Source organism: Melospiza melodia, chromosome Z, assembly GCF_035770615.1.
Source record: "Melospiza melodia melodia isolate bMelMel2 chromosome Z, bMelMel2.pri, whole genome shotgun sequence".
In the NCBI taxonomy this organism is placed as follows: domain Eukaryota; kingdom Metazoa; phylum Chordata; class Aves; order Passeriformes; family Passerellidae; genus Melospiza; species Melospiza melodia.
The window spans coordinates 43856434-43867862 of NC_086226.1; the positions used below are offsets into that span (position 1 = coordinate 43856434).

Genomic DNA, 11429 nt, shown 5'->3' on the forward strand with positions numbered 1-11429 from the left:
TTTAAACCTGAGGCTAGAAAGAAAATTCATTATTCTTACAGCAAAACTCCTGATCTGCCATCTATAGAGATTTATGAATGTTACTTTCACTTCTAAAAATGAATGTAACTATGTGTCACCTGGTTGCAACTGAAAAAACTCATTCCTCTTCCCATCATGTAAATATGTTGAAACAATTTCTTCCTCAATCCTTGTTATGTACTGTTGATTTAGGTTTTTTATTTGTGTGTTCTGATGTATTTTAGAACATTTCGTCCAATGTGCTGGAGGAATCTGCTGTTTCAGATGATGTTTTATCTCCAGATGAAGATGGCATATGTTCTGGGAGGTATTTTTCAGAAAGTGGACTGATAGGGCTGCTGGAACAAGCTGCAGAGCTCTTCAGCACGGTGAGTGACTACCAGAATCCCCAGGAGGGAATGGATAGTGGGCTACCTAAGTCAGATCTACAGCTTCCTTTCCTGCACATGAGGAAACAATGTAGTACTCCTAAACCAGGCATCACAGACCTGCCACAGTCCAAATAACAAGAGGACACATCTTTGGCTGTCCCATTACTGCCTCAGTCAGATTGATTAACCTAGGCTTTTTCTGCCTAACTCAGCCACATACCCACCTCTACTGTGCAGACCACGGGCAACATCAACAGAAAGAGATTGTCTCAGGCAGGAGCCAAGACTTTCAGTTGATATTATCATGGGATAATACATTTAAGAAAAAGATTTTGCATAAAATATAAATTTTGGGAGGCATGTGAGAGTTACTCCTATACTTTCACAAAGCATACAACCACAATCCTCATAATCTACACTTACTACATAAGGACTTGTGATTTAGCATCTCCAAAGGTACCACTTGGGTCCCTTTGTCCAGACATAGCTCTGTTTGCCTTGAACGATACATGACAAACAAATCCATTTCCTGCTGCTAGCCTGAATTTCTAGTTCTTGTAGCCTGAGGCAGAAACCAGGGCTTTAAACAGGAGTTTGATCAGAGATCTAAATTACACCCAGTTCATTGTTTTCTGTTCAGAATGGCCCATTTACTATTACTAGTTTTCAGAACACCAAAACAAGCAACATAGGAGATTAACAGATGAGTCCTTTTCAGCCAAGCCATTGATGGAAATATAATTTTTTTTCAGAGTGCATGAAGACTTCATTTCTTCCTCTTTTTTTTTTTTTTTTTTTTTTTTTTTTCTTATTCAAAGGGAGGTTTGTATGAAACTGTGAATGAAGTATACAAAATTGTCATCCCCATACTGGAAGCACATCGAGACTTCAGGAAGCTTACCTTGACACACAGCAAGCTACAGAAGGCCTTTGACAGCATTATTAATAAGGTACTTTTGAGGCAAGGCACTGCTAGCAAGACACATTGCTGGGTTGCACTATTTGTTTGAGACTGCTGTTAATGGAACTGTGCATGTGTGTACTGGGTTTGTGTGGCCAGGTTTTGATAGTGGAGGGGGAGATTTTAAAGAGGGATGTCAATGAGAAGCTGCTAGAAACTTTATCCATGTCCAACAGAGCCAATGCCAGCTGCTGACCAAGGCTGGCCAGGACTGAGCCCATCACTGACAGTGGCAGCACCTCTGGGATAATATATTCTAAAAGGGAAAAAAGTTACTGGCCAGATGTAATTGTGCTCAGAGGAGAGACAACAGCTAAGAGCAACAGGTCTGCAGACACCAAGATCAGTGGAGAAGGAGGGGCAGGAGGTGCTACAGGTGCCAGAGAGAGATTCCCCTGCAGCCCAGGGTGAGACAGCTGTGGCCTTGCAGCCCATGGAGATCCACAGGGGAGCAGAGACCCACCTGCAGCCCATGTAGAACCCCATGCCAGAGCAGGTGGATGCCTGACAGAGGGCTGTGACCCCATGTAAGGCTGGCAGGGAGGAAGGGAGGAACCACAGGCTGGAGCAGAAGGACTCCTATCCCTGAGCAGTGGGAGAAACAACATATGGTGAACTGACCATGCCCGCCATTTCCCATCTCCCTGTGCCACTGGGAGAGAAGATGTAGAGCCTAAGGAGAAACGGGGAAAAGGTGTTTTTAAATTTTGTTTTACTTCTTGTTATCCTGTTCTGAGTTTGATTGGTAATAAATTCAGTTAGTTTTCCCAAGTCAACTGTGTTTTGCCCATGATGGTAACTAATTTGTGATCACTCCCTATCCTTATGTCAACCTATTCATTATCTCTCTCCTGTCTAGTTGCAGGGAGGGATAATACAGTGGCTTTGGTGGGTACCTGGCATCTTGCCATGATCAACCCACCAGAATTTGAAATAATTTCCCTTCCTTTTTTCAAATAAAAGCTTCCATGTGCTTGGGTCTATCTGCATAGTCTACAGTGTAAAAAGGCTCTCCATACCAAAAAAGCAGAAATTAATATAAAATGGTCTTAGCTGAACATGTCTGTGTCCACCTGGCCACATCTGTTTAACAAAAATAACTTTATTCTTAATTCACTAGTGCTTTCAGTTATAAAACTGATGAGTGTTTATATTTATAAAACATATTTCATAAATGTGAAAACCCATCTAAATTCTCAGCACTCATACTCTCTTCTCTTTCTTCAGAAGAACCTTATTGCTGAGCCTAATCAGTTTCAAATTCATATCAATTTTCATTGCACATTTGCAAAATTTTAATTTTCTTACATGTATTCAAAGGAATTTAAAATTAATAAGTTTTTTTGTTCTATGCAACCTCCTTCATGATCAGTTTAAATTTTAAATTAGATTGCAGTCAAAAGTTCACTTAGTTCTATGCTTTCTCTCCTGTGCTTCTATTGCATCAGCACTAGATGGTATACAGAAGTGGCTTTGAAATGATGAAGATATAGGACTAGTGGATTCTCCTATACATCAGTTGAGGGGAAAAAGAAGGCTTCCAAATACTGCAATGTCCACATAAAGCAGTTGTAAATTTCTTCTTCTCTTTATCAATTAGGGACAGAAACGAATGTTTGGAACTTACTTCCGTGTTGGTTTCTATGGATCAAAATTTGGGGACTTGGATGAACAGGAATTTATTTATAAGGAGCCTGCAATTACAAAACTCCCTGAGATTTCTCATAGATTAGAGGTAAGGAAAAATTTTATGTTAACAGGATCTCAAGTGGTATATTTTTCAATTAATCCACACAGTCCTAATATTGTCATTGCTATATAAAAAATCAGTAACAAACTGATTTGTACCATAGATTATTTTCTTAGTGCATATCCTTTCCACAGTATCCTTTTATAAGCATAATTATGTAAGTGATCCATTCTTTTGCGGCTATGTCTCTTACAAGCAGGCCTGTAAAACATTGAGTGATTTTAAGCATGCCAGATATTTGCTTTGGTATTTTTTCAGCTTTTTTAATAGCATTCCTATGTTCATTTCTGATTGTTTAACCTCAAGTTCTGTGATTGTCTGAGCAACTCACTCTGATGTTTGTCAGAAGATGCCTTACCCTGGCCAGCTGTGGTTTGTGGAGCAGTATACTGACTGTACAAAGCCCAGAAATCGTCATGGGTGTCACTCCTTTCTCCTAGAATTGCATTAGCATTGCATTAAGGACTAAAATTTTGGGATAATTCTGTTTCCTTTCTAGGGATTTTATGGCCAGTGTTTCGGGGAGGATGCTGTGGAAGTGATTAAGGACTCTGCTCCTGTAGACAAAAGAAAGCTGGATTCCAATAAGGTAGGGAAAGTACTACCAAGAGGGTTGAGTGCTTTGTCACACAAGAGAAATGGGAAGAGAAGGACCCTTTGCAACTTTTATGCTCAAACATTAAGGCACTAAAAGAAACCACCTAGCTTGGTATCTCTGTGCCCACGGGTATTAAAGCCTCTGTGACAGGCTTAGCATGGTAGCCTGTCACAGAGTATAGAAATTAGAAGTTCTGATCTCTGGTCCCTGCCCTGGTTCTGATCCCCAGGGTTAAGCTGTGCCTTCCTAGATGCAAGTTTTGTTAGCTCTGAATAAGAAAATGACCCCTGAAGGATTTTCAGCTCTTTGTTTTTCCAGACCTTCCTTAGGAAATGTGTAGTATGGGATACTTCACATGTGCCATTGCTTTTACATTGCTTGGGTTGTAAAGTACTGTAATGGTTCTTCCCTCTTTTCTTAGGCATACATACAAATTACTTTTGTGGAGCCCTATTTTGATGAGTATGAGATGAAGGACAGAGTTACTTACTTTGAGAAGAACTTCAACATCTGCCGGTTCATGTACACTACGCCTTTCACTATGGATGGGCGTCCCAGAGGAGAACTCAGTGAGCAGTACAAGAGGAACACCATCCTAACCACAATGCATGCTTTCCCCTACGTCAAAACTAGAATCAACGTCATCCAAAGAGAAGAGGTAATTGGGTTTTGAAGACAGATCTAATTTCTCAAGGACTGAAGGAGTCGTCTCTGGGTGGGAAGATTTCTAAATTTATGCTTGGCAGAAAAAAAGAATGCTGAATTTCTCAGACATTGCTCTTGTAAACAGGACTATCACAGCAGGGACAGACAAGGCAAGATAGAGATATACTGTGGAGAAGAGACAAGAGCCAATGTACATTCTTCTTTTGACCTCCTAGCTCTAATGCTGTGTAGGAGGATATGTGGAGCCCTGTTTGTAGCTATACTTCTAGCTGATAAAGCAGAAGTAGGATAGGAGTATAGTCAGAGGACTAGATTGGTCTTAGGGCTAGTTTAGAGACAGGGAAGCTTTGTACTGTAGAAAGTACAACACCATTTCAGGCATGAAGTAACTTAGGATAAGAATGAATTTATGTGAACAGTAGGTCTCATTCACACCCTATTTCTGCAAATGGTAAGATGTCTAAGATCAGCTGCACTGTCTACCAAGATGACCATCTATCAAGTTAGACTGAACAGTGTTTCTGGGTTTCACAACTACTGCTTTTGAAACAGGAGAATGATATTGTTGTATTTAGAGCAGGTCAGCTGCACACATAATTCAGGTAATGAACCATCTTTTCTTCCCTTTCCCTTAGTTTATTTTGACACCAATTGAAGTTGCTATTGAAGATATGCGTAAAAAAACGCAGGAACTAACTGCGGCCACCAACCAAGAACCACCAGATGCCAAAATGCTCCAGATGGTTTTGCAGGGCTCAGTTGGAGCCACTGTAAATCAGGTAAGGGATCCAAATAAGCCAGATGAAGTGTTCTTTTCTCACTGTGCATTCTTTTTTGCACTCCTTCTTCTTGCATTGGAAGAAGTACATCTAGTCAGACACATTTAGTCACTGTGTGTATTTAAGCTTCATCCCTTGATATTTAGTCACTATATACTGTTCATTCCTATGCTTTTGGTGAAAGTGTTCATGGGAAGCACTGTTCTAGCTGTAGGTGAAGAAGCTCATAGAAGTCTAGTGAATGCATCCAGGGATTTTTCATTTCTAACATGCCAGCCATCTCAGCCATTTTGTTCATTCCAGATTTATCCTTGGGGAATGGGAATAATGATAACAATTTTCCTGTAGAACCACCACAAACTCAGTCTTACGGAAATCGAGTCAATATATGAAGTCAAGACTGAAGTGCCCCAAAGTAAAGCTGAGATGTGATAGGTATGACATAAACATTCTAAAAAAAAGCCTAGGCAATTAAAAGAAATTAAAATGGAATGCTGAAGCCATGGCTGAGCAAAAATGGTGTTATGCACAATTTCACAGAGTTTGGAGATTTTTCCTGAAAGCCTAAATGTTTTCCATTTCCAACCAATGCATCTATTATGAAATAATGTTTTGTTGTAAGCCTTGCAAAGAGTGATCGTTTCCAGCACTGGGTTTATTGCCTGAAGGTCTTTTAATACACACACAGGAGCTGTGTTTCTCTAATATAACCAGGTTTGTCACTAGAGTGTCTCAGCTCCTCTTTGCTGAGCAGAATTTGTTCCCTTTGTTGTGGAACTGGAGGAGGAATAACAACGAGAGAGGATAAGATATGATGGGCAAAAATTCTGCTTGCCAAAGGAAATATTATGGGGGAAAGGGAGCTTAAATCCATCCTGTTATGGTAACTGTGCATAGTTTTATTTTCTTTCATAATTGCACTCATGAAATAACAAACAGCTTTAAACAAATGTGCGTTCTATTTTCAGTCTAAGCAGGTGGGTTTAACATTTTCCTGTGTTATTTCCATAAGGGACCACTAGAGGTAGCGCAAGTGTTCCTGGCTGAAATTCCAGCAGACCCCAAACTTTATCGACATCACAACAAGCTGAGGTTGTGCTTCAAAGAGTTTATAATGAGGTCAGTAAAGCAAAATTGAAATGCTGAATTGCATCAATACATTCAATATCAGCAATACTGCAACGATAATATGACTGAGTAATTGCCTATGCAAGTTAGCATCATGAATCCTGGTATCTCACACCTGGAGCACTCGGTCCACACTTGTTATTTCTGCTTCACATGAATGCTTAGGTAGGCGTTGTGTTCTCAAAGGGAAGAAATGTTAACACTCTAAACTAATAATGTATAAATTAAGATCTTCCATTTGTTTTCTCTTTCAACATCTTATAGAAATCAAACATTTCAGACTATTGCCTTGATTTGATTTTTAATAAAATGACATTCTTATTTAGAAAGCTGTTCATAAGAAAACCACATCTGTCAAGCAGACACAGTGATAGTGGCAGACACATGTCCTTTGCCTTAGATACATTTGTAAATCTCAACAAGAATGTTCACATAGGAGGATACTCATCTCCTTAGTCCCAACTATCCTCCTTGCTGAAGGATAAGTTTGAGTTAAATAAAAACAAGTCTTATGCAGAAGAGACAGCTTCTAAGTATTGCTATTGCCAATTTATCTCTTTGTGCAGTAAGTAGGCAGCTAGCTCAGTATTCTGCAGCCATCAAATTTGCTTTTTATTAGTTCACTCATGCTTTACTAGTTTCTTTAAAATATCATCTCAGTTTATTTACTTGGGAAAAACAGAACTTTCTTATTAGTTCATTATCACTTAAGTCTTGACCAGAGGAATGCCTAGACTAGCCTAGACTAAAGGAATTGGATTCTTGTCCATTTAAATTATCTAACACAAAACAAGGGAGTTTAACAGAAGTAGATTATATATATATCATGTATTTTTTTTTCTTTCCTTTTCTCTAGGTGTGGTGAAGCAGTGGAGAAAAACAAGCACCTTATTACTGCTGATCAACGGGAATATCATCAGGAGCTCAAAAGAAACTACATAAAACTGAAGGAGAACCTTAGACCCATGATTGAGAGGAAGATCCCAGAGCTGTACAAACCTATAGTGAAAGTCCCTAGCATAAGGTATAGTTAAAGCATAGGGCAGGTTATCTGTTGTGGCTATAAAAAATATGCCATTTTTGCAAGGAAGAAAGGGAGTTGTACTGGCAGCTAAAACCAAGCTGGAATGTACACTGCCAACTCTATTACTGATTAAAGAAATCTGCTGACTTTCACTGGAGATCATTGTAGTGTTAGCTGCGTTTCTCAAGTTCTGCATTGCAGGGGTAGAGGATTTATGTAATTTCAATGCATTGTTAGATAAGACTTCCCTCTCACCCTAACAAATTTACTGGAAATATCTTGTGATTTTTCAACCTTTGAAGCCAGAAAGGAGATAGAACAAGTATGGCACCATGTGATGTTGGGCAGCATGAAGTCATCCTTTCACTGCAAAAAGCATAATCCTTTTTAGTCATGTGACTGACACAGAAGAGTCTAATATTCTTTGATTATGACTATATGTTTCTTCACAAAGCCACTGTGTCTAGCTTGGGGCGGGAGAAGAAGAAATGACAACTCTGACCTGCCAACACATAGCATATTTCAGCTGAGCTCCTTTTCACAAGACAAGTATTTCTGCGATTGTTTTTCATTTGCCAACTCTATTTATGAATCTGTTTCATTGCAGGGAATCTTTTCGTAACCACAGTTTTAGGAAATACGATGCCCAGACTTCTTCCCAAAGTACCTAAGAACTAGCTTCTTTGGCCAAGGAAGAGCTTCATGCTGCAAGACAGAAGTGATGGAGGATTTTTTCCACATCTATGAAATCAGAAATCTCTTACAAAACATCATGTGCACTTTCTGGACAGCATGCAGAAAAGCATTTACACAAGATCACCAAATGAAAAATAGGGGATAAATCCTAACCAAGCACATATCACAAGGGCTTGGAAAGGAAGGGGATGCTTTTAGATACTTTTGTATATATTGTACAATAATGGCCTAATGCAGAGGGGTGGACCTTGGAGTGCTCAGTGGCATGAAGCCATGACTAGGTAACAGACATAGAACTGTATAGCTTGATTGAGATGAATCCAAATAACATGTCTGGGGAATAACAACAAATTATATATGTTTATAGTCCTTTGTCAAGACAGCATTTATCCATGTGTTTTTGGCAATGAAGCACATTCTGCAAGTTAATCACATGCTTGAATTTTGTCTTAATGAGAAGGGACATGGTTACCTGCTCAGTGTTTGCTGAGCTGGTGCTCTAGGGAAGGATAATTTCCTGAGTCAGTTTCTGAATAGGTTCTTGGTCATGGCCCTTAACTGCAGGGAATTCTGCACAAGTTTTCTCAACCAAAGCATGAAAATTAAGAAGTAGTAATAGATAGTTCATATAGATCTTCTAATTTTTTTTCTAAGTATAGGGACATGCAGTATAGTGACTTGACATGCAGCTGGTAATTTGTGACATACTTAGCAGAACTAACAAGTAATAGTTTAAAAAGAAGATGCTAAGCTATGAGCGATTCTTTATTACATAAAGCTGTTACGTAGATAACCTTATCCAAAATTAACTACAGAAGCTCACAATGGGGATTTCTTGCAAATCACTTGACTCAGGCTTTATTGCAGCTTAAGAGAAATTAGCACATAATTTATAATTACTGAGTGCTTGGTATTTTTTGAGTACTAAGCAAATATCTTACCAAGTAATCTTTATAGCACTTCTCTGAATTGTGGAAATGTTATTACAATTTTGCAGATGAGGATGCAAAGAGAGAAGATAAATTAGGACTTTGGAACTCATTTAGGACTTTTGGAACTCCTTTAGTGAGGCATGGAAGAGCTACAATTTTTATTGTGACTATGCTTGCCACATAATGTTTGTATTTTGAAACAAAGATATGTGAAAGCATCCTAAATATTACTTACTCTCCTGCAGCTCTTCTATGTAATGCTGATTAAAGTAACCAATTCCATTTGCCCAAGCACGGAATTTAATGTTCAAGGAATTTAACAATTCAAGGAAATGGTCAGATTTTTTCCTTTATGCTTCTTTTTAGAAAATTACAGTGAACTTTCTCAGAGCTGATGCCATATGTTTCCAAAGTGAAGGCCTCTTTAATCCAAAAGTGTAATGGAGATTGAGGCTGTTGCTTTTAGTGGAAAGAAACATTTTGACTTTTTATGGTCACCTGCAGCCTTGCCATTTGATGATATGAAAAGCACTTAATTGGCATTTGTATCATATTTTGAATGTGCTTCATAGAAGATTAGCACAGATGATCAAACAAGATGAGATGTGGAAATACATGAAATAAACCCTGTAGTTACACAGCACCTGGAGTGTAAGAAAATAATTTCCATCCTCATTCATAGTATTGTTAAATGTAATAAAATAATCAGGAATAAGAACTCCCTGACTTTGAAGTAAGCATATCCAAAGTACATAAGCAAATGGTATAAAAAGCTCAAAGCAAAAGATGCCTCTATGTCAGAGTGGCTTCTCTATATTCAAGTTGATTTGAAACAGTTCTAGATTGAAAAATTACTGATTTCCCAAAGTTTGACGCTATGAGATCTCTGCCTTTTCTCTATTGTTTTTAACTTCCAGTTGAGGAGAAAGGTCAGAATATTGTTATCTATCAAACCCACAATTCAGCATCGCTGTTTACAAGATACTTATCCTTTACAGACTAACTAACAGAAGTCTCAGGTAAATAAAACCCCTTATAAGTGTACAGTATACTAGATAAAAGTAATGAAGTGGTTCCTTGAACTGAAATAACACTCAGGATAATAGGAATACTGACAGACGCTTCACTCTCATTTTACAAGTTGAGCACGTCGCAATCAGATGGCCAGTCTTCCCCTCAGCTCGCATTTCATGTTGTCCCTTCTGCAAATGGAACATGGCTTGTATATTTCTTTCAAGAGCTGAACTATGTGAAACAAATTTTCTATCTTACAATATACATTTTGCAATAAAGTGACTGTTACACAGCATATTTAAAAGTTCCTTTGTGTTGCATCTTATCTCTTATCTATTGAGGTATCTTATACCTAAATAGAATGCAGCTGGAAAGAAAATTTCAGTGGGAAGAACATTTTCTTTTAGAAGCATCATTTAACAAAAGTACATTTATTTGGGCAGAGAATGAGTCGATCTGTTTTTAGGATAAATTGTGCTTATTGTAGGGATTACAAGCAAGAAGTTGCTTCCCAACTTCTGTTTTTCATTCAGTGTACGTGAAAAATGTTAGTGAAAAATGTTAGTGGGAAGTTCAGTGACAGTAGTTCCCTCCTTTCTTCCTCTGGTCTGTAGCTGTAGAGCAGAAACATGCCTGATTCCTGAATTCAGCATCTGCACAATTCTAGACTAGGAGAGTTTTTTGTGCCCAAACTAGGTAGATCCAGGGCTAAACTGCTGAGGCTGTCAAAGGGGTACCAGCAAATAAGCACTACACCATCCTAGACATTTAGCTGGGAGTTCACCAGAGCTCACTCACCCCTTGCAATTACCGCTAGCAAGCGCCAGCTTTAGGGAGCACGGTGCTGAATTTGGCACAAGAATCCTCTAGCTCAGCACCAGCATCTCTCTGTTGACACGTCAGCTGTGCCCTGTCCTGTGGCATCACATGGGTAGCAAGGTCTGTGCACAGCCCCAGGTGTTAGCACACATTTGCACATCTGGCAGATGTAAGGAGTCCTTGCCGGGTATGAGAGGGCCAGCAGTAATGCCCAGAAGTATAAATGTCAGTACATTTTGAAAACATTTTTGAACAGTCAAGGTAGCTGCGTTTGGTCAGCACAACAAACCCTACATAGGCAGCCCTAACACTGGATTTCCTGGTTTGCAGGACAGTATCTATACAGGCAGCACACCTTTCATGCTACATGAAAGAATCCACAACATCAGGAAGCGATGGACTGAACTGGCATGAGTAGGAGTAGCCACATTTGTGCTGGGTACAGAGAAAAGCGGTGTTGTCACTTAAAATTGGCAGACGTGGGTTATTTGACCTCTCCTGGGAAGCTGAATGCTTTCTCGTTATGTTTCCCACCAATTGTGAAGGCTTGGGAAAGTGAAAGCAAACATTTAAACTCTTTTTTGTTGTTTCTCTTTTTGTCTGTTGGAAGTATCATTGTCTCAAGTATTTCAGAAAGGGTAATTAAAGCTTAGTAGAGAGCCTGACACAG

General features: G+C 39.0%; 1 protein-coding gene across 5 annotated transcripts in view; it reads left to right on the forward strand.

The window, feature by feature from the left end:
- DOCK8 (dedicator of cytokinesis 8) overlaps nucleotides 1–10234 on the forward strand; it is an 88117-nt gene extending 77883 nt beyond the window's left edge. For all 5 annotated transcript variants that reach the window (XM_063180017.1, XM_063180018.1, XM_063180020.1 and 2 more), the window contains 9 exons: nucleotides 246–389; nucleotides 1211–1342; nucleotides 2954–3088; nucleotides 3603–3692; nucleotides 4123–4359; nucleotides 5003–5146; nucleotides 6159–6265; nucleotides 7131–7298; nucleotides 7906–10234. In XM_063180017.1, the coding sequence (XP_063036087.1) occupies nucleotides 246–389; nucleotides 1211–1342; nucleotides 2954–3088; nucleotides 3603–3692; nucleotides 4123–4359; nucleotides 5003–5146; nucleotides 6159–6265; nucleotides 7131–7298; nucleotides 7906–7969 (1221 nt within the window). In that variant the 3' untranslated portion in view covers nucleotides 7970–10234. The remainder of the gene's footprint in view (nucleotides 1–245; nucleotides 390–1210; nucleotides 1343–2953; nucleotides 3089–3602; nucleotides 3693–4122; nucleotides 4360–5002; nucleotides 5147–6158; nucleotides 6266–7130; nucleotides 7299–7905) is intronic.
- Nucleotides 10235–11429: the final 1195 nt, after the last annotated feature.